The following is a 23,974-nucleotide window of genomic DNA, read 5'->3' on the forward strand; positions in this document are numbered from 1 at the left end:
CTTCAAACCTTAATGCTCTACATCTTGATGACCTCCATTCCTGTTTAGAAGAACTGGATGCTATTCCCTATGAAACTGTCACTACTATCTCCAAATCAGCCAGAAGGACTACAGCAAAGCAACAGAATTCATACACCCTTCTCCTAAGGGCCGAGTGGAGTGACTTGCCAGTTTGTTCATCTGCTTCCAGTCAAGCAAAAGAGCACCAAGTTCAATCCTTGATCTGATCATACATCTGGTAACTTACTGTGCTGTCAGTAGACTGCCGGCCCATTCAGTTATAGGCTTAAAAAACATAAGAATGGCCATGCTGGGTCAGACGAATGGTCCATCTAGCCCAGAATCCTGTCTTCTGGTAGTAGCTGGTGCCAGATGCTTCAGAGGGAATGAACAGAACAGGGCAATAAATGAGTGGTCCATCCCCTATCGTCCAGTCCCAGCATCTGGTAGTCAGAGGTTTGGGGACACTTAGAGCATGGGATTGCATCCCTGTCCATTGTGACTAATAGCCATTGATGGACCTATCCTCCATGAACTTATCTAATTATTTTTTGAAAACCAGTTTTAGCCTTCACAACAACCTGTGGCAACAAGTTCCATAGATAGAATGTGTGGTGTTTGAAGAAGTACTACCTTACGTTTGTTTTAAGCCTGCTGCCTATTAATTTCATTAGGTGATCCTTGATTCTTGTGTTGTGTAAAGGAGTAAATAACACTTCCTTATTCACTTTCTCCACACCATTCATGATTTTAAATACCTCTATCATATCCCCCCTTAATTGTCTGTCTTCTACAGTGAACAGTCTCAGTCTTTTTTAATCTGTCTTCATATGGAAGATGTTCCATACTCCTAATAATTTTTGTTGCCCTTCTCTGTACTTTTTTCAATTCTAATATATATTTTTTAAGATGGGGCAACCAGAACTGCACACAGTCTCCAAGTTGTGGGTGTACCATGGATTTATATAGTGGCATTATGATATTTTGTGTCTTGTTATCTATCTTTCCTAATGGATCCTAACATTCTGTTAGCTGTTTTGACTGCTGCTGCACTTTGAGCAGATGTTTTCAGAGAACTATCCACTATGACTACAAGATCTCTTTCTTTAATGGTAACAGCTAATTTAGTCCCCATCATTTTGTATGTATAGTTGGGACTATGTTTTCCAGTGCACATTACTTTGTGTTTGTCAGCATTGAATTTCATCTGCCATTTTGTTGCCAAGTCAGCCATTTTTGTGAGATCCCTTTGTAACTCTTTGCAGTCAGCTTTGGACTTAACTGTCTTGAGTAATTTTGTATTGTCTGCAAGCTTTGCTATCTCACTGTTTATCCTTTTTCCCATATCATTGATGAATATGTTGAGGAGCATTGGTTCCATAAAGATCCTTGGGGATCCTACTATTTACCTCTCTCCACTGTAAAATCTGACCATTTATTCCTACCTTCCCCCCTGTCTTTTAACCATTTACTAACCTGTGAGAGGACCCTTCCCTCTTAACCCATGACTACTTATTTTACTTAAGAGCCCTTGGTGATGGAACTTTGTCAAAGACCTTTTGAAAGTCCAGGTACACTATATGCACTGGATCACCCTTGTCCACATGCTTGTTGACTCCGTCAAAGAAAGGTAATAGATTGCTGAGGCGTGATTTCCCTTTACAAAAGCCGTGTTGACTCTTCCCCAAGATGTTGTGTTCATGTGCTTTATAATTTATTCTTTATTATAGTTTCAACCGTTTGCCTGGCACTAAAGTTAGCCTTACCTTCCTGTAATTGCCAGGATTGTCTGTGAAGTTATTTTTAAAAAACAGTGTTATATTAGCTATCCTCTAGTCAGTTGGTACAGAAGCTGATTGAAGTGATAGGTTACATACCTCAGATAGGAGCACTGCAATTTCGTATTTGAGTTCCTTCAGAACTCTTGGATGAATTCCATCTGGTCCTGGTGACTTATAACTCTCTACTTTTTTCAGTTTGTTCCAAAACCTCCTCTATTGACATCTCAATCTGGGAAAGTTCCTCGATTTGTCACCTAAAAAAAAATGGCTCAGGTTTGGGATTCTCCCTCACATCCTCTGCAGTGAAGACCAATGCAAAGACTTAATTTAGCTTCTTCACAACAGCCTTGTCTTCCTTGAGTGCCCTTTTAGCAGCTAGGTCATCCAGTGGCCCCACTGATTGTTTGGCAGGCTTCCTACTTCTTATGTACTTAAAGAAAAATTTTTTTTTGCTGTTTAGTTTTTGTGTCTTTTACTAGTTGCTCTTCACATTCTTTTTTGGCTTGTCTGATTTTATTTTTACACTTGTCTTGCCAGAGTTCATGATCCCTTCTATTTTCCTCAGAAGGATTCAACTTCCAGTTTTTAAAGGATATCTTTTTGTCTCTAACCACCTCTTTAACATTGTTGTTTAGCCATGGTGGCACTTTTTTGGTCCTCTTGCTGTTTTTTTTTTTAACTTGGGTTATAATTTAGTTTGAGCTTCTATTATGGTGTGGTAATTTTCCATGCACTTTGCCAGCATTTCACTGTTGTGACTGTTTGTCTTAATTTCTGTTTAATTAGCTTCCTCATTTTTGTGTAGTTCCCCTTTTTGAAGTTAAATGCTACTGTGTTGGGTTTCTGTGGTATTTTGCCCCCAACAGGAATGTTAAATTTAATTACATTATGGTTGCTATTACTGAACAGTTCAGTTATAGTCACCTGATGGACCAGATCTTGTGCACCACTTAGGACTTTTTCAAGAATTGCTCTATGTGGATTCCAGGACTAGCTGCTCCATGAAACAGTCATTAATGGTGTCTGTGCATTTTATATCTGCATCCAATCTTGAGGTGATATGTAGCCAGTCAATATGGGGATAGTTGAAATCCCCCATTATTATTAGGTTTTCTGTTTTTGTAGCCTCTCTAATCTTCCTGAGCATTTCATAATCACCATCACCATCCTGGTCAAGTGGTCAGTAGTATATTCCTACTGCTATCCTCATTATTCAAGCGTGGAATTTCTATCCATAGAGATTCTGTGGTACAGTTTGATTCATTTAAGATTTTTACTATATTTGACTTTATGCTTTTTTTCACATGCTGTGCCACCCTCTCACCAGCACGACCTATTCTATCATTCCTATATAGTTTGTACCTTGGTATTACCATGCCCCATTGATTATTATTGTTCCACTGAGTTTCTGTGATCGCTATTATATTCAATATCTTCACAGAATACTAGGAACTCCTGTTCAACCATCTCAGTATTTAGACTTCTAGCGTTTGTATTCAAGCACTTAATAGAATTTAAATGTACCTACATTAAATGTGCTGTACTTAAAATACTTTTCAAGGATATTTGACTTCCACAATGTTTGCTTACTTCATGATGGTATAGCCTGATAACTGTAAACCTATAGATGACCTACTTATTTGCCCCATTATCTATTCACAATGGCATATGAATGTGCAAATCTTTGCTTGCTATTTTAATTTCTGGCTACAAAATACATGTATCTTTTCACATGCTGTCTTAGATTGAGTTCTCATTTTTGATGTCTCCTTTCCATGTTGTTAGCTTTCTTTTTCAGGTAACATCATATTTTAGCTAGCATTTTATTGACACTTGTTTTATAATAAAAAAATATATTTTAACAGCATGTCATGACAATGCAGCCATGTCAATACACATACATCATACAATATTTGATCCTGTGCTAATACAGTTCCTAACCGTTAAAAACCTACTCTAAGTTAAAGCAGTATTGCAAGATGTGGGAAATAATCTAAATTTAATCTAATAATGGGGTTATTCTGAGTTCACCATGATGGAAATAAATTCTTCGTTAATGCCAAAAAAGGGAGAGGGAGAGTTAAATGGAAAAAATAATGTAATTAAACCAGTTTGGGCATAAATAAATTATATAAAAAGAAAAACTTTGTTCTAAATATTAATCTGTATATCAAATCGTGTGGTTCCAAAACGTATCTAATATCTTTAGGGCTTGATCCTACTCCTAGTGAAGTAATTGGGATCCTTTCCATTTTCTTGTTGGGAGTTTAGTTTTATCTATATCTGCTGGGAAAATAAATGTTTTCTTATCAGAATAACTGTACTGACAAAGAAAGTTTCCCTTGGTTGAATGATTTAATATAAATGTTAGTCCTGGAGAATGCTAGTTTTACCTCTGTTGAGCTGCATTTGGCTTCCTTTGGGATCACATTTTGGGTACATAGATTTTCACAAATAGGAAGGAAAAAGAATACCGGATTTCTTTCTAGATAGCATAAGTGAACTATCTTATTCTTAGAAGATGAGTGTATTTAACTCAGTTCTTCAATTAACTGCTTCAGCATCCTGTTTTTCAAACAGTCCTATAGCTTAAATGTTTAAGAGATCATAGAATCATAGAATATCAGGGTTGGAAGGGACCCCAGAAGGTCATCTAGTCCAACCCCCTGCTCGAAGCAGGACCAATTCCCAGTTAAATCATCCCAGCCAGGGCTTTGTCAAGCCTGACCTTAAAAACCTCTAAGGAAGGAGATTCTACCACCTCCCTAGGTAACGCATTCCAGTGTTTCACCACCCTCTTAGTGAAAAAGTTTTTCCTAATATCCAATCTAAACCTCCCCCACTGCAACTTGAGACCATTACTCCTCGTTCTGTCATCTGCTACCATTGAGAACAGTCTAGAGCCATCCTCTTTGGAACCCCCTTTCAGGTAGTTGAAAGCAGCTATCAAATCCCCCCTCATTCTTCTCTTCTGCAGGCTAAACAATCCCAGCTCCCTCAGCCTCTCCTCATAAGTCATGTGTTCCAGACCCCTAATCATTTTTGTTGCCCTTCGCTGGACTCTCTCCAATTTATCCACATCCTTCTTGTAGTGTGGGGCCCAAAACTGGACACAGTACTCCAGATGAGGCCTCACCAATGTCGAATAGACATTGATCTGATATCTCCATTTCTGAATATTCACTTAGACTCTAAATTTATCCAGTAAGAGAGTTGAGACTACTCAAAAGTAGTAAAGGAACTTGACCTTTGAGAACAAATTGAAATACAAAAATTACACTGTATTTTTGGAGAAATAGCTAACAATCATCAGATGCCACAACAAAAAAGCATTATAAAAATTGACTATACCTGTGATTCCATATCCAAGAGTCGCAGGCCTAGGCTAATATGTCATTGTGGTTCATAATTTTTCATGCAAGCGTGTACCTTAGCGGACTATAATTTTAAAGTTCCTATTTCCTAGCATGGAAAAAGTTTAAGATTTCTTAGCTATTGTACAAAACCAGTATTTGTAGGTATCAAAAATTATACTAATCTATGGGATTCTGAACCTTCAGATGGCTTAAAATCTTGAGCCTATTTTAGATACTGTGGAAGCAGCCATTAAAATCAGGTCATATCTGAGGTGCAGGGAAAAGAAAATATGAATAATCAAAACACTGTTTGTTATTGAAAACTTATCTTGCAAAACTATAATATCTGTCCCCGAAGATGACTTTTCTGATAACTATAATATCAGACATAAGTGAGTGAGCTCCAGGTTTTGTAATTTTAATTTTTTTAACAGTATTTCATAGAAAAAAAGTGATCTTGTGTCCTGGCCCAAAATTCCTTCCTGACATAGTAAGTCAGTTTAATCTGAAACATTGTATTAGTCTCTGTTTACAGTTTTCTTTCCAAAATGTCATAATCTATCTGGGGAAGCTAGATCACATAAGCTCCTAAATATCTAGTTAAGACAAAAGTCTTCCAGTAGTCAGCTACCAGTCGATATTTTGTGACCTGTGGAAATAAATCAATAGGGTTGTTTGTCTCAGCCACACATTTAAAATGGATTAGACATTGTATTAAGACTTCTTACAGGTGTTCCTGAAAGATTAAAGGCTCTTTCCACATCCTTAAGGCAGCTTCCATGGCCTACTTAGTTTTGGAACTCTGATTTTGTGGTATGACATTGAGGGTAGCAAGGGCTTTGGTCCCAAATGTTTGGTTCAGTGATGATGGTGCTTACCTGGCTCCAATAGATCCAGATTTCCCAAAAGTTTTGGACCAGCTGACTGAGTGCCAGCACCCCGACAATGTGGCTCAGTCACACCAATATCTTAGAAGTATTAGTTATAAGTAGGGTTCCATGTTTGTCATGGGGAGGTCGCGGAAGTCACGGATTCCGTGACTTTCTGCGACCTTCCTGACTTCTGCAGCAGCCAGTGGGGCTGACCCCAGAACCTCCCAAGCAGCTGGCCCTGGAGACACCCACACCGGCCGCTGCTGGAACGGCTCTGCAGCCAACCACTTGGGCAACCCTGCAGCCAGCCGCACCAACCGCTGCTGGAGTGGCCCAGGGCCAGCCGTACCGGCTGCTGCTCTGGTGGCCCTGGGTAGCTGGCCCTGGGGATCGCCCAAGCAGCGGCTGGTGCGGCTGGCCCCAGAGACCACCTGAGCAGCAGTCCCAGAGACAGTGGGAGCAGCCTCAGCTTGGTGGCTTCTGGCGGTAGTCCCAGGGCAACTGGAGCCAGCGGTGGGGCCTCTGGGGCTCCCCACCTTGCAGCTGGTGCCTTGGGCCCCAGGGCTCACTCCCCTACACAAGAGACAGTCAGGGGTATTTATGGTATAAACCACGGACAGGTCACAGGCCGTGATTTTTTGTTTCTTGACGGTGACCTGTCCATGACTTTTGCTAAAAATACCCGTGATTAAATCGTAGCCTTAGTTATAAGTAACTTTTATTTTAGTGTGTTGGGACTGAATTGCAGGGGACACCACCTTTATAACACCTTATGTAGAACCTGACTGAGTGGACTGGGTGTTGTGACATGGAGCCCTATAAAAATACATTTCTCTTTCGTTCTCCACTCAGTCTGTGTTTGGAGATTGAGGAAACTTTGTCTCTGCACAGGGAACCCAGCATGGAGGAAGTAATTTTGCTGAGGAACCTCAAGGTCTGCTGCTGCTTCAAGTGATTGCTCGTGTGTTCCACAGTAGATGTGCATGCTTGCCACATGCACCGGTGCTGGAAGTTTTTCCCCTAGCAGTACCCGTAGGTGGGGAGCACCCCCCGTGACCCCTGGAGTGGCATCTGCCTGGCACTGTATAAGGGGATCTGTGTGCTCCCCCCCACCCTCAGTTCCTTCTTGCCGCCAAAGAAGGTGTGTCGGAACTACTCTGCTTCAGCTTTGCTGTAGCTCGTTCCCAGAACTGTTCATTCGTTCAGTGTTAGTACCTGTAGTTAGTTTAGTTTAGTTAGTCAGTGAGCCCGGGCCGGGGCATGCCCCGGGGTTTAAGTCATCCGGCTCTTGTAGGCATTCTGTGCCAAGAAGTGACCCGCATGCAGACTGTTTGCGCTGTTTGGGAGAAATCCACATCAGCGAAAGGTGCAAGATTTGCAAGTTGTTTACACCTTGGAGGGACATTAGGCTCCGGGCCATCCTGATGGAGTCGGCGCTGACCCCAACTCCATCACGCCACTCTGAACCAGTACCTGGCACCACAGCGTCAGTAGGCGGCGACCCTCTGGTGCCATTGACCAGTGGGCACCGCTCCCAGTCCACGGGGCACACCAAGAGGGCCAGAAAGACTCCCTCTTCACAGTGGCACCGAGGAAAGTCTGGGACAGAGGCTAGGCCCATGTTGGGCAGTCCTCGATCCCCACCGGGCCCCAGGAGTCCAATTCACATTGAGCAGAGTAGCCCGGCCCCTTCAGAACAGGCTTCTCTGGATGTCTGGGTGCCGTCCACAGCTGAAGCCCTCTAGGCGGCCCAGGATGTTATGTCCATGCTGGTGCCCGGAGCGCTACTGATGTCGGCCCCACGCTCCAGAGGCAAGCAGTCGCTGGAATCTCCGCAGTTGCCTCCGGCCCGGTACCGGTCTTAGTCAAGGGAACGTTCCCGACGCCGGTCACTACCCAGCGACCATTTGGGGCAGAGTCCATGTGGATCACCCTCGATGCTGACCAGACTGTCTGGCTGGGTTCCGTCCATCTGGGACTTTCGGCACCGCTCGTCCTCAAGGAGTGAATATCGACGGGACCGCAGCAGGCGTCGCCAACAGTCCTCATCTCGGAGGGGGTACCGCAGTCGGTCACGGCATGGTTGTCGATGCCATTCCCGCTCGGACTCCTGCTCCAAGTCTCCGCCAAGACATCGCAGCCCTGGGCATCAATCGCTGTTGTCTCGCCGTCGCGGATCTGCCTGTCGAGGCCATTCGCAGAGCAGCTGTTACCATTGGTACTGGTCCTCCATGCTGAGATTGCGGTCCTGTGGCTGATGTAGATCCCAGCACTGCCGCTCCTCACGGTCCAGAGACAGCAATAGATCTTACACCAGCCCGGCCTCCATTCGTAGCTGTCCTTCAATGGGCCAGGCCAGCCAACCCGAACAGCTGGCCCCGCCGGTTCCACAGCAGGTGCAGTGGCACTGAGTGTTGTGGCCGGCCCAATGGTACCGGTGGGCACCTTGACCTCCGGCACAGCCCCTGGTGGAAGCTCGCTAGGTGGCCGGAGCTTCGGAAGCACCATCGGCCTCCCTCTCCAGACCCCCGAGAAAGGAGTCGGCGGGACGTACGTCCTCGGCACCGACCAGATGGTAGACTCTCCGGTGCTGGACGATACCCGGAGTAGCGCACCGGCCTGCTCACCCCGCCCGGAGGAGGCGGTTGCTGCCCCGCCCCCCTCTGCCCTGCAGGAGGACTTCAGGGCATATGAAGAACTCTTGAAAAGGGTGGCAGCAAGCCTCCACCTCCAGGCAGAGGAGATGGAGGAACCCTCAGACTCCCTGTTTAACGTGCTGTCCTGGTCGGCACTGGGTAGGGTGGCCTTGCCCCTCCATGAAGAGGTGGCTAAGATTTCAAATGCCCCATGTCAGACACCGGCCTCGTTGGCCCCCATCTCTAAGAAAGCGGAACGCAAATACTTTGTACCTACTAAGGGGCATGAGTACGTGTATACCCACCTGGCGCCCAACTCCCTGGTGGTCGAGTTGGTCAACCACAGGGAATGGCAGGGTCAGCCAGCCCCGACCCCAAAGAACAAAGACTCTCAGATACTGGACTCTTTCGGAAGGAAAATGTATTTGTCTTCGAGCTTCCTGTTATGAGTGGCAAACCATCAGGCTCTCCTGGGTCGGTATGAATTCAATCTGTGGGGCTCCCTGCCCAAGTTTGAGGACTCTCTCCAGGAGCACGATAGGAAGGAGTTCAAGGCAGTAATGGAGGAAGGGGCAGTGGCCGCTAGGGCATCCCTTCAGGCAGCCTCAGATGCTGCGGACACGACTGCACGATCCATGGCCTCCGCGGTGTCCGTGAGCCGGGCGTCATGGCTCCTGCTTTCTGGGCTGTCCAGTGAGGCGCAGTCTTCCATGCAGGATCTCCTGTTTGATGGGAAAGCTCTGTTTCCGGTGGAAATAGATACAGGGCTGCATGGCATGAAGGACTCCTGTACGACCCTACAGACTCTGGGCCTCTATGTCCCGGCTCCAGCAAAACCTAAGTTCAAGCCTCAGCAGACTCCTGCCCAGGCCGTCCTCTCGAAGTATGAGGCCACCCATAAGAGGCAGCGGGACTATAAGAGACTCCCTCAGAGGTAGACTTGGCCTGCCCCTCAACCTGGGTCCTCCAAGGGCAAGCAGGCAGGGAAAAGGCGCTTTTGACGGGATGCTTGGGGGCACCCTGCCAGTCCTCATCAGGGATCGACCCCCAATAAAGCTCCCCTTCTCCAACCGGTTGTGTGCTTTCCTCCTGGAATAGTCACAGCTAACCTTAGACTGATGGGTCCTCAACACCATCTCCTGGGGTTACACCCTCCAGCTTACTTCCTTCCCGCCCAACCACCCCTCTCCCCCGTCCCTCTGCTCGAGCAGGAGGTGGGGCGGCTCCTAGGACTAGGAGCAATAGAGGCGGTGCCCGAGGAGTTCATGGGCAAGGGGTATTACTCCCGTTATTTCCTTATCCCAAAGGCCAAAGGGGGGCTCAGGCCCATCCGGGACCTGTGAGGTCTGAACCAGTACATGGTAAAACTCAAGTTCCGCATGGTTTCCCTAGCCTCTATCATCCCTTCCCTGGATCCCAGGGACTGGTACACTGCCCTCGATCTACAGGACGCATACTTCCACATCCACATATTCGAGGGGCACAGGCGCTTCCTCTGTTTCGTGGTGGGATGGAATCACTACCAATTCACGGGCCTCCCATTTGGTCTGTCCACTGCCCCCAGGGTGTTTACAAAATGCATTTCGGTGGTAGCGGCCTACCTCAGACGGTGGGGGGTCCAGATATTTCCCTAACTGGACAATTGGCTTGTCAAGGGCACCTCCCAGTCGCAGGTGAGGGATCACATGGTGCTCCTCCTGTCCACGAGCACTGCCTTGGGCCTATTGGTAAACAACACCAAGTCCATGTTAGTCCCGGCCCAACGCGTAGAGTTTATTGGGGCGCTCCTGGTTGCAGCGCCAGCCAGGGCCTCTCTCCCGTCAGACAGATTCGAGACCCTGAAAGGTCTCATCGACTCGGTCACAAGATTCCAGGTGACAACAGCCAGGGTTTGCCTGTAGCTCTTGGGTCACATGTCAGCGTGCATGTATGTGGTCCATCACTCCAGACTCAGGATGAGGCCCCTCCAGCTCTGGTTGGCCTTTAAGTTTTCCCAGGCCACGGACAGGATGGACAAGGTCCTCACCATGCCAGACACTGTGATCACCTCCCTACGGTGGTGTTCTGCCCCAAACAACATGCTCCAAGAGGTCCTGTTCAGGGACAGGGCCCCGTCGTTGGAGCTGGTGTCCGATGCGTCGGACCTGGGTTGGGGGGCCCATGTGGGGAATTTTCAGACCCCAGGCCTGTGGTCAGCTCAAGACCTGACCCTACATATAAACGTCAAGGAGCTCAAGGTGGTGCAGCTGGTGTGTATGGCCTTCCGCTCACACCTGGAGGGCAAGGTAGTCAGGGTCTTCACGGACAACACGGCCTCGATGTTTTATATCAACAGGCAAGGCAGGGCCTGATCCTCTGCCACGAAGCCCTCAGGCTGTGGGACTTCTGTATAGCCCATGACATCCACCTGAAGGCCTTCCACCTACCGGGCACCTGGAATGAGAGGGTGGATTGCTTGGGCAGGGACTTTTCCTCGCAACATGACTGGTCCCTCCACCCCGAAATGGCCCACCGGCTCTTCTGAAGGTGGGGAACTCCCCAAGTAGACCTATTCACGACTCAGCAGAACCAGTGATGCCCCTGGCTCTGCTCCGGAGGGGCGCTATCTCTGATGCCTTTATCCTGTCCTGGTCAGGCCAGCTTCTCTATGCCTATGCCTTTCCCCTGGTCCCTCTAATCAGCAGGGTCTTGGAGAAGATAAAGACGGACATGGCCCGGGTCCTCCTGATTGCCCCGGCATGGCCTAGGCAGCATTGGTATGGGACCCTCACGGGACTGGCGGTAGCTCTGCCATGGCCGTGGCATTTGCCGCTCTGCCGGTACCTGCTCTCTCAGGACCAGGGCCGCCTCCTCCATCCCAACCTGGCGGCTCTTCACCTCACAGCGTGGCTGCTCATTGGGTAGGTGGAGAGGAAAGGATGTGCTCAGAACAGGTTCAGCACATCCTCCTCGAAAGTAGAAGGCCCTTCACTCGCCGCGCTTATTTGGCAAAGTGGTCCTGATTTTCTAGGTGGGCGGCAGACCAGGGTGTCTCCCTTTTGGCCACCCTGATGCAGCTTATCCTTGATTACCTCCTCCACCTGAGGGCCCAGGGCATGGCGCCCTCATCAGTCAAGGTGCACCTGGCAGCCATATCGGCCTTCCATCCGCTGGTGCAAGGGCACATGGCATTTTCCCATGCTATGACTGGCCGGTTCCTTAAGGGTTTGGACCGTCTTTTTCTGTATTCTAGACCCCCAGTCCAGCAGTGGGACCTAAACCTGGTGTTGGCTCATCTCATGGGGGCCCCGTTTGAACCACTGGCCAGGTGCTCCTCGTCTCACCTCTCATGGAAGGTGGCCTTCCTGGTTGCAGTCACGTCGGCCAGGCGAGTCTTGGAGCTCATGGCCCTGAGCTCCGAGCTGCCGTACATGGTCTTCTATAAGGACGAGGTCCAACTTTGCCCACACCCCACGTTCCTCCCAAAGGTGGTCTCCTCCTACCACATGGGTCAGGACATTTTTCTACCGGTCCTCTGCCCCAAGCCTCACGTGTCCAGTGAGGAGCGCCGTCTCCACACGCTCAATGTGCGGCAGGCTCTGGCTTTCTACCTTGAGCAGACCAGGCTTCTTCAGAAAGTCCTCGTAACAGTTCATCGCCTCGGCTGAGCACACGAGGGGCCAGCTGATTTCCACTCAGCGGCTTTCCACTTCGTGTATCCGTTCCTGTTATGAGCTGGCGGGTGTCTCCCCACCACCCATTGTGAGGGCACACTTGACTCGGGCACAGGCATCATCGGCTGCCTTCGTGGCCCACGTCCCCATCCAAGACATTTGTAGGGCTACCACGTGGTCTTTGATTCACATGTTCACCTTGCACTATGCAATTGTCCCCCAAACCAGGGATGACGCCGGGTTCGGCAGGGCTGTCCTTCGTCCTGGGAACTTGTGAACTCCTACCCACCTCCAACAGATATAGCTTGGAATCACCAATTGTGGAATACACATGAGCAATCACTCGAAGAAGAAAAGACAGTTACCTTTTCCATAACTGGTGTTCTTTGAGATGTGTTGCTCATGCCTATTCCACATCCCACCCTCCTTCCCATCTGTCACAGTTGTGCAGCAAGAAGGAACTGAGGGTGGGAGGAGCGCGAAGCTACCTTATACCGCGCCAGGCAGGCACCACTCCAGGGACCGCAGCGAGCGCTCCTCCCCTGCGGGTACTGCTAGGGGAAAAACGTCCGGCACTGGTGCACGTGGCAAGCACACACACCTATTGTGGAATAGACATGAGCAACACATCTCAAAGAACACCAGTTCTGGAAAAGGTAACTGTCTGTTTTGCTTATATTGATTCCTAACTTGTTTGTAAGTAATTTTATTAGCGTGAGAGTATGCTGGAGTGGCTCACAGCTGTGAGTGCCTGCCTTAAGGCAGACTGTCAGAAAACAAGCCAGACACCCCAAACTAGTGGTATATTTTATAATTAGATTTCATCACACCAGTAACAAATGTGAACTCCTGGATCACTATCCTGGATCAGTCTTACCATAGAGTCACAGAAATTCCCCATAGACTCTCTAGCCTGTCTTGCAATAATGGTCACTTAAAACAAAAATCACACCACATCGGTTTCTCTCAATCCCAGGAGACCAATCACTTACCCCAGATCAATTGGTACTCTGGATCTTACACCAAAGACAATGCTGGCAGCCAATTCTATAATAAACTAACTAAGGGTTTATTAGTTAAGAAAAAAGAATGAGCGTTATTGAGAGATTAAAGTAGGTAAAATATGTGTACAGGTGAGTCACCGTTTGTAACTGTAATAAATTGCCAGTTCCCCAAAAGTCTTTCAAGGTACCCAGATTGTCTTTGGGATCTCCAGTTTGCATCTGGCACACTTCCCTGTAAAAATCCAAACAGTTCAGAGATAAAGGATCTTTCTTGGAATCCATTCTTATATCTTCTTCTGTCAGAAGACAAGCTGACAGTGTCTCTACCCACATGGGCTTTTCCTTTGATGACAATGGGTGAGGAATGCACTTTGAATCTCTGACCTCAGGTCATCACCACAGTGGCCATTTGCTTTGGAATTAGCACATTTTCTGATAAAGTCCTTCATTAACATTCCACAAGACCTCTTTGATGTCTGATGAGTTATGTGGTTATGGGGTATACATAATGTAAATGTTTGTTATTACATTATAACCGGGAACAGAAAAGTGAAAACAATGCATGTAACATCCCATTAGTTTTATGAAGTTTAAACACTGAAAACACTAATCGCTTTGATCTATAATAATACACAAGTGAATTGACCTGAATAGTCTCTGACATGACCTGGTCTGCCAGCATCACATATTCACCTTTTGCTACCTTTTCTGTTTCTGTTAACGTTCCCATACCTCATATTAAGGGGGAGGAATATAAAAATTGGAACTTACCATGTTCCATTAGTGTGTCTCTTCTTCTCTTAACTCCATCCTCAAAACCATCTGAGGCTCCTCAGTAAGTTTTAAGTGAAATATTACCATACTTTTCCAGTAAATCAACTTTGATCTGAAATCCCGAGGTGGGGCTGCTTTGAGGACTGAGGAGGTAATTCCACTTCCATAAACATTAAACATATGAACCTCTGCTAGTTGTGCCAACAAAAGTGTGTAGTCAGTGCCTAATTGATTTTATTGTTAATGCACCTACTAAGAACTTTACTTGGGTCTCTAGCTCATTTCACATTGGCCAGCAAACATTTCTCAGGTGGTAATGATTTTTTCAGTCTCTAGGCTAGGATTGATTTGAACTAGCAACCTAAAGTGAAACAGTGCAGTTATCAACCTGACGAGCCTTATTGTACTCCTAGGCAATCAGTATAGAATTGGGGCTGATTATCTTCTCTGATTAAATAACACAAGAGGCAGAAAAACATTTCTAAAAGTATCTACTGATGGAAATTGAAGAAGTAGACAAAGAAAATATGAAAGTATCTAAAAGTGCCCACATAGTTCATAGAATACCATGACTAGTGTACTTTTTCCTAATATATATGTATAGTTAAGTTAGGCCTCTTACATTTTTCAGTGAGGTCATGGTCATTAGTTGATGTAATATCATTAAAGGGGGGAACTTCTTTTGTGTGCAAGAAATGGATTTAATTAGACCAGGCACTGTTCCCTGAAGACTTGATTCAAAGCCCAGTGAAATCAGTGGAAAGACTCCCCTTGACTTCAGTGGGTTTTAGATCAGGCCTGTTTTAAATGTCCACTTGTCTAGAAATGTAATTAAATCTCAAAATTCCAATTACCTGATTTGTGAGGGCATATATGAACCACGATGCTGCTGTTCTCCTGTTTCTGAAAAACCTTAAACATTTGGAGATTACTCTCAAGAGACTACAATCAGTTAGAATACTTTGTCTCTCTGATTTTCTAGTTTCTCCTCCAGAGATGTCTCCCATTCATTCGGTTTACAAAGGGGCTAATTCCCGACACAGCTGTGGAATTCATCAGCTACGATTACCAATACATTCAAGAGACATTGAGGAATAATGATCTCTCTGGTTTTCTCTCTCTCTCTTTCATATGCTTGCGTTCAGCGGTTTCATCAGAAACATCATTATTTTCTGTGGAGAACTGAAAAGCACAACAGAGCTTTTATTATGATCTGAGCAGTACTACTTATACACTGAATATTTACAAATCCTGGTGTTTTTTCCACCCAAAAGTACACAATTTCATTAAACCCCCACTGTGATGGAGTGCCGCACTCACCACTATGCTGGCACCTCCTTCTGGCTGTTCTTGGGATTAGCTCAGGAGATTGACACCCCTTCCAGGGGTCACACACTGTCACTCCATCTCTCCCTCTGGTCTGTAGCCCCTCTCTCGCTCCAGGGATTGCAGTATCCTTTTTGTGACTCGGCCCTTTGGCCTGGTAACTCAGCATTACCCCCTTCCAGAGTATAGGCTTTCAGAGTCTCTGTCACTCCTGCAGTTACCCAGGCAGTTCACTGTCCTGCTGGTGCCACTTTCCCAGTGGCAGGAAGGAGAATCCGGGCCCACAACATGCAGCCAAGGTCTGTTCAGTTGCCTACCTTGCTGCTTGTACCCTTGTCTGCTTCCTATCCCCCAGGAAGTCAGCCTCTCTTCTACCTCCTCCCTGGGAGCAAATGTGGGCTACTTGTCTCTGTAGCCCCCAAACACACCCCCTTCTCCCAGGAAGTGACTGCAGACTACCTTCCTGCTCTCAGCTCCCTGGCTTTATGGAAACCCCATCTGTACCTGCACAGATGAGCTTCCCCTAATTAGGGCTTTCCTCTCAGACTTCAGCCTAATAGGTTATTGGCCATATGACCTCCATTAACCCCTTTTGGGCGAGCGTGGGGTAAACACCCCTATCACGCCTCCTAATTCTGTATGAACGTTTATTTATAATTCTCTTACCTAGTGCTTTGTAAATAATCTTTTTTTGCGCTATGAAGCGTTGAAATACATCCCACTAATCACGGCAAAGGAGACACCAATATTCAAAATGCCTTTTTCCTAGTAGTGGTGTTACCTGGTGCTTCAGAACTGCAAATTAGCACCCCAGTGCTTCAAACATGAAAAGGAATAACTTTGCATATGTGGGTGATGTCACTGACTACTCTCATGAGTAAAGTTACCCTTGTGCAAGTCTGCAGGACTGGGGCCTAGGGCAACAGAAAAACGTGCTGTGGAAAATGCTCACAGAGAAGCAGAGCATTTGGAATTCTATTACAGTAATAGTTTTGAGGGTGATGTAGTGGTAAAATAAATTTTGATATGAAACTGGCACTATTCTAATAATGTGATCCTTTACTAAAAGAGAACAGTCCTGAATTGAATGAGACTCTGGCAGTTTATCTGTCCATGAGAGACACCTATTGGTGCCTCAGAAGGGCCAAAATACTGTGTACCACATATCTTATTGTTATACCAATAAAATAAAAACCAGAAGGATCTTATTAAAGGGGAAAAGGCAAAATGCCACATTTATTGTGAATACAGAAAGAATCATAGTAAGCAGTTATAGCTATAACATTCCATTCAATTTCATATTTATTCGCACATTCATTCATACACACACACACACATCTACAAGGTTGTTATCATAGTTACTAGCCTTAGAGTTGCTCATGCCAAGCCACTGGCCAGGTGGCCTGGACATGAGGAGGGAGCAGGGCCTTGTCAGATGCTCATCTGATGCTCCTGGAAGTTGGTTTGCAGAATCAGACCCCAAAGTTCTTACTTTCTAGAGTCCATTTTTATAGGATTTTCTTCCTATGCCAGTCTATGGGAATTGCTTCATCATGCTGTTGCTGAATCAATCAGCAGATAGCACATTCCTGATGGTTCCGTGCTGCCAGATGTTATCTTGTTCTTTGGTTCTCCCATCCTTGAGGCTGTTGGGTGGATTCCACTCTGCCCTCCAGGGGTCCTCTGGTTATTTCCACTTGACGCCTTCTTCAGCCGACGAACACTGGATTCTTAGGCTGGCACCTCCCTGATCATTCAGCTATTATCCTCACCAAGCATCCATCCACATACCTCCTCTATCTCTATTTTAATCACAATTGTTAACAAAGTGAGATGAATACAACAAAAGGGCTGGGAGTCTCTGGGTGCTGTTTCTGTTGTTACAGAGTACTGCTTTGAGTCTCTCTCTGTGTGAGTAGTTGTTGTTACAAAGAATTGCTTTGAGAACAGACTCTGTCTTAGAATGTACTAACACAGTTAGCAGCTTGCAAGTTTCACACAGAGAGGGAGAGAAACAGTACCAAAAACCAAGAGACCTCGTAATTAGTAATACCCTGGAATTTAAACTATGAGGAATCAAACTCATTTGTGATTTTAATACAGAAATACTTTAATATGATCCAACATTATTTAGGGAGAAGAATTATTTTGTCATATAATCACAGTAGGACCCATTTATACCACTTCAGTAGTGTAAAGAAACATTAAAATGGGCACCCATTTGTGTTCCTTGGTATGTCTGATGACTATTAGGGAAGGTGTAAGATATTTCAGACATTTTTCATTTTGTCCTGTTTAATTACAGAGATTTGCTGTGTAACTTAAAGGTGCTAAAACTGAGTCTTAAATATTTTTAGCTTCTGAAACTTCAATGAGGAAAATTGTATCTTTTGCCAAGAGAACGATTGCACAGGGAATAATGTTTCATACTTTTCATATTTTTAATGCAACAGATGGAGTGTTCATAAGAAAATAAATGATTTAGTAAGTTGTGTGTTAGTGACGTATGTAATCTTGACTGTCAGGTCAACAGATTTAATTCTCAGAACTGCAAATCTTTTCAGGAATAGGAAGTGGTATTGCTCTTTCCTCCCTTTTCCCCTATCCTGCATATGTCTCTTGAGATCTATCTTTATTTTATCTAACTAGTAGTTTAAAGTTTAGAGTTTATGGAGAATTGGTATGAATTCAATCCATGGCAATCCAGTTCTGTAGTTATTAGGAAGCAAGTTAATATTTATCCAGATCTTCAGTTTCTAGCCTTCAAGCTATGCAGTTAGGTCTGTTAGTTAAATGGTCAAACTAGTTTTTTGGTTTTGTTTGTAAGATGATTTCTTCATCGGTATTTAGTCTTGCAGTGGATTCGTGTGTGTTGACCAAATGTTTATGATGAAATGAATAATATAGGTGACTGCTATAGACAAAACCTTTGAACTGTGCATAGACATGTGCAAGATCAGGGCTTCCTATCTTAAGAAGTCTAAGGTATCTGCTATCTTTGAATATGAAGTAGATAGCAAAGTTTCAGTATTTGCTTTGAGTAAATATGCTCTAGGTTTTCTCTTGAAGAAATCTGCTGTGATGCAGATTTGGAGTGCGACTGTAAAAATAAATAAATAAATCTGTTGTTGCTTGAGGGGTAAGAATCTAAGGTTTGGGAATGAGACACATCTTTTATCAGTTACCACAGTGCATTTTTAAAATCAAGACATTGTGTTCCCAGTTATGGGGTGTCATGGACAACAGGGTGAGCTCTTACCTTGTATTACTCTTCAGTGCATCCCTCCTAGTGATAGGCCCTGGGCCTCCACCTCATTTAAGGGGGAGTCCCAAGACTCTGCCATTCTTAGACTGAGCCACTAGGCTTCAGGACCCTTCTTTCTCACTGTGGCTACTTTAGCAGGGCCAATTTGTATTGAGTCCCTGCAGGAATCTTCTATCTTGGGAGCTTTGTGATCAGAAAATATATCAGTGACACACTGCAGCCTTTTAAAAACAAAGTATTGTTGAATAGTCAACAGGAATGAACTAGTCAAAGTCTTGTATTAAAATAATGAGTAAGGCCTACACATACGAATATTACCTAAACTTTATTCTTTCCTTACAAGTTTTGGGTATGTTCCACTCAGCCTAGACACCCCTAGTCGAGGCCTGGGAGAGAGAGCCAGCCACTGCAACATTCTGCTGCGCTGGGCATCACAAAATGGGGAAGAGATGGCCAGCCCTCTGTGGAGATAGAGGTGGTTAGGGACTATTTAGAAAAGCTGGACGTGCACAAGTCCATGGGGCTGGACGAGTTGCATCCGAGAGTGCTGAAGGAATTGGCGGCTGTGATTGCAGAGCCATTGGCCATTATCCTTGAAAACTTGTGGCGAACCGGGGAAGTCCCGGATGACTGGAAAAAGGCTAATGTAGTGCCAATCTTTAAAAAAGGGAAGGAGGATCCTGGGAACTACAGGCCAGTCAGCCTCACCTCAGTCCCTGGAAAAATCATGGAGCAGGTCCTCAAAGAATCAATCCTGAAGCACTTGCATGAGAGGAAAGTGATCAGGAACAGCCAGCATGGATTCACCAAGGGAAGGTCATGCCTGACTAATCTAATCGCCTTTTATGATGAGATTACTGGTTCTGTGGATGAAGGGAAAGCAGTGGATGTATTGTTTCTAGACTTTAGCACAGCTTTTGACACGGTCTCCCACAGTATTCTTGTCAGCAAGTTAAGGAAGTATGGGCTGGATGAATGCACTATAAGGTGGGTAGAAAGCTGGCTAGATTGTCGGGCTCAACGGGTAGTGATCAATGGCTCCATGTCTAGTTGGCAGCCGGTGTCAAGTGGAGTGCCCCAGGGGTCGGTCCTGGGGCCGGTTTTGTTCAATATCTTCATAAATGATCTGGAGGATGGTGTGGATTGCACTCTCAGCAAATTTGCAGATGATACTAAACTGGGAGGAGTGGTAGATACGCTGGAGGGGAGGGATAGGATACAGAAGGACCTAGACAAATTGGAGGATTGGGCCAAAAGAAATCTGATGAGGTTCAATAAGGATAAGTGCAGGGTCCTGCACTTAGGACGGAAGAACCCAATGCACAGCTACAGACTAGGGACCGAATGGCTAGGCAGCAGTTCTGCGGAAAAGGACCAAGGGGTGACAGTGGACGAGAAGCTGGATATGAGTCAGCAGTGTGCCCTTGTTGCCAAGAAGGCCAATGGCATTTTGGGATGTATAAGTAGGGGCATAGCGAGCAGATCGAGGGACGTGATCGTTCCCCTCTATTCGACATTGGTGAGGCCTCATCTGGAGTACTGTGTCCAATTTTGGGCCCCACACTTCAAGAAGGATGTGGATAAATTGGAGAGAGTCCAGCAAAGGGCAACAAAAATGATTAGGGGACTGGAACACATGAGTTATGAGGAGAGGCTGAGGGAGCTGGGATTGTTTAGCCTGCAGAAGAGAAGAATGAGGGGGGATTTGATAGCTGCTTTCAACTACCTGAAAGGGGGTTCCAAAGAGGATGGCTCTAGACTGTTCTCAATAGTAGCAGATGACAGAACGAGGAGTAATGGTCTCAAGTTGCAGTGGGGGAGGTTTAGATTGGATGTTAGGAAAAACTTTTTCACTAAGAGGGTGGTGAAACACTGGAATGCGTTACCTAGGGAGGTGGTAGAATCTCCTTCCTTAGAGGTTTTTAAGGTCAGGCTTGACAAAGCCCTGGCTGGGATGATTTAACTGGGAATTGGTCCTGCTTCGAGCAGGGGGTTGGACTAGATGACCTTCTGGGGTCCCTTCCAACCCTGATATTCTATGATTCTATGATTCTCTCAGATCTGGTCTACACTTACAATTTAGATTGACCTAGCTATGTTGCTGAATGCCATAGTTAAGCTGACCTAACCCCTGGTGTAGACACGACTAAGTCAATGGAAGAATTACCACCATTCAGGGACGTGGATTGCCTGAATTGATGGGAAAACCCTTTCTGTCGATGTAGGAAGCACCTGCACTGCCGTGCTATAGTGGCATAGCTAGGCTGCACCCATGCTGCTGTATCACTTGTAGTATAGAGGTAGCCTCAGTGCCCCTCTGTCGGATACTCCCCTCCAGGCAGTGCTGCCTGCTCACCCTCCTTCCTCTCTAGGCTGGAGTCTTTAATGGTTTAGTTCCCTTTGATCTTAGGCATGGGGCTGGGAAAAATAAAACTACAAGTCTTGCAGGAGGGCATTTTCCAATAATGATGCCCCCATAGTTCTCTTGAGTACCCTTGGTAATCTCTTGGGAGGTTTTGTCTCCTACTTGTTTTTCCCTAACAGCTTCCTCTGATTTAACTCTGGGCAGTCAAATACAATAATATCAAGCTGGTAAACTGAGGCGTATAATTTTCATAGAAGTACAGAAATCTCCACATTTTCCACAAGGGGGTGTGTAAAGAATGTGCTTAGAAGATGCAGAACATTTTTGAGGCAAAATATTTTAATTTTAGAAAAAACTTACTGCAATTTCCTGATTTATAGTTTAGGACAACTTTAAAAGGTATTTGGTATTAAAGGAATAAACAGGTAATTAGAAGTATCTGCTTATTTTCTGAATGTACTTCTTTATTTTTTTTGAAAGGTGGCTATCATCCCGTGAAAATTGGAGATCTTTTCAATGGCCGGTATCATGTAATTAGGAAGCTAGGATGGGGACACTTCTCTACAGTTTGGCTATGCTGGGATATGCAGTAAGAGATCTACATATATATATATATATATATATATATACATATATTTGCCTTTAAACTTTCTCTTTTCCATTTCTAATCAAGTAAATGCTGATTTGTTATATGTGCAATAACTGCTGTTTTAGATACAGGCTGAAGCTATCCAGGTGTTTTGTTGTGTCTTTGTTGTTGTTTGGTAAACAACTGTATATAGAGATGTCCACAGTGTTTTTCTCCTTTTGGTTAAGGATGTATTTTATAAAACTTGTCAGAAGTTGAAGTCTAAGTTTTATTTTCTTAACAAATTATCAGTGCTTATTGAATTCACATGTTTTCTTGAGCTGGAGAACAAGTTAATGTTTTTATTCCTCCTGTATCCTTAATAGTAAACCTAATTGTATTTTGATTAAATGGTAAAATAGAATTGAAATTCTTCTTTTAAAGTCATTATCATTTAAAATATTAATAATTCTGTGATTTCAATATTGTAGAAACAATGCATAAAATACAGTTCTAAAGGTATTGTTATTCTCTGTCATAATGCACTAAATTACGTCAAATATTTTAATTACTGTATTATTGAGAATTTAGGAGTTTCCCCTTAATTTTAAGATAAAATTACCAAAACTTTCCAGATATAATCCTCTGAAGTATGCTTCATAACATCTTTTAGCTCTGGTCATTTGTTGAATAAGTTTTTGTTATTTTCAAGGGGGAAGAGGTTTGTTGCAATGAAAGTTGTAAAAAGTGCCCAGCATTATACAGAGACAGCCTTGGATGAAATTAAGTTGCTCAGATGTGTGAGTATTATACTGAGTGCTCAGTACTGATAATGGTAAATTATGTATAGATACAATGGAAGTAAATGCTTTCGAACATCATTATTTTCCCTAAATCTGTTTTCTAAATATATGACATTACTTCATTGTCATTATTTGTAAGGCTCTATAATCTTGCTTAAATTTTTAGAAAAAATGTATTACCCTTATAAGAAGATGAGTTATTTCCAGTATCTTCTTTCTTTGCTTAGGTTCGTGAAAGTGATCCTAACGATCCAAATAAAGACATGGTTGTACAGTTAATTGATGACTTCAAAATTTCAGGGATGAATGGAATACGTATCCTTTTTTGGCTATTCTTCTTATATTAAGATTAAAATGAAGAGGACAAATGAGTATTTAGTTTTCATACATTAATGTCTTAGTGTATGCAGGGTGGAGTAATTTTTCAAAATAATCTGCTTTCTTTAATTTTTTTTAAAAGTAAAATTTAAGACCATCTCAGAGACATTTAGTCATGCACTGTATTAGTGTGTAATTCGCTTTCCCTAATGAAAATAGCTTAATAGTTCTAAATATAATGAAGAATAAAAGATAAACATTTTAAATTTGTTCCTTGATGAACAGGCTTGCCCACGAAAACATCAGAAGACAGGGTATTTTTAAAAAATTGAAATTTTATTTACAGTGACCAATGTTCATGGTTTGTCTAACCTTTCCAAATAACATAGTTAAGAAACATATTGTGCATTAGTTAGTGTACTGTGCTTCATTATTATTATTTTATTATTATAATAAATCCTGCAGTACATTCAATTAGTGTAGGCTGAAAAAGATTTTGTTCTAAAAACAAACAAGCAATTTATGTTGAAACATTATTAGATTAGATTCCAATGTGTGTTACTGTTGTAATATATATAGAGAAACTTAAAAATGAAGGGGTAATCACTCACTTTAGATAAGGAAGAATCATCAACTAATCAGTTATTTTGTTCCTATCCTTTAAATTGTTTATTAATATAAAATGTAGATATGTTATTGGCTGCAGTGTTCTTTAATTCCTGTAACTGGCTAGAGGAGAGATTCTGAGTGACAAATAAAAAACACTGGGTACCTGAATCTTTATGATGCTTTCTAGAATTACAGTCTGTAACGATTCTGATGAAAAGCCATATAGTAAAATATAGTAAGGATAGGAAATAATAAACGTGGAAGACTGGGTAGATTAGAGGATTGGTAATAGGGTCTGGAGCCTTTTACCTCTAAATCTTTGGTTGAAATCCAGCCCAGAGCATAGTGAGGTTATGTTCCTCCTGTCTGATGGAGGCCAGTGGGGAGATCCCGAGTTGGCTCCTGAAGAAGGTGGTATGCCTCTCCTACTGAGAGGTATAAGTACACGAAGTTTCTCTTGTTGCTTATGTGATCCTTTTAGTGAGTTACTGATTAGATGTTAACCTCTTTTTTTTTTTCTTTTTCTTTTTTTTTTGTTTGAGAAATGTTATTGAGAAAATATCTGCCAGCACACCTGGACTTGATAGATTTTTTTGACATATTTCAATGAGACACTAAAATGAAACAATCCTCATTAATATGCT

At 44.1% G+C, this 23,974-nt stretch overlaps 1 protein-coding gene across 15 annotated transcripts in view; it reads left to right on the top strand.

Moving 5' to 3' along the window:
* SRPK2 (SRSF protein kinase 2) overlaps positions 1-23,974 on the top strand; it is a 310,148-nt gene that overhangs the window by 179,123 nt on the left and 107,051 nt on the right. For 14 of the 15 annotated variants that reach the window (XM_073328503.2, XM_078851153.1, XM_078851154.1 and 11 more), the window contains 3 exons: positions 21,513-21,621; positions 22,313-22,400; positions 22,631-22,718. In XM_073328503.2, the coding sequence (XP_073184604.1) occupies positions 21,513-21,621; positions 22,313-22,400; positions 22,631-22,718 (285 nt within the window). The remainder of the gene's footprint in view (positions 1-21,512; positions 21,622-22,312; positions 22,401-22,630; positions 22,719-23,974) is intronic. The other variant, XM_073328514.2, reaches the window with a different exon arrangement.

The sequence above is a fragment of the Lepidochelys kempii genome, chromosome 1, assembly GCF_965140285.1.
Source record: "Lepidochelys kempii isolate rLepKem1 chromosome 1, rLepKem1.hap1, whole genome shotgun sequence".
Taxonomy (NCBI): domain Eukaryota; kingdom Metazoa; phylum Chordata; order Testudines; family Cheloniidae; genus Lepidochelys; species Lepidochelys kempii.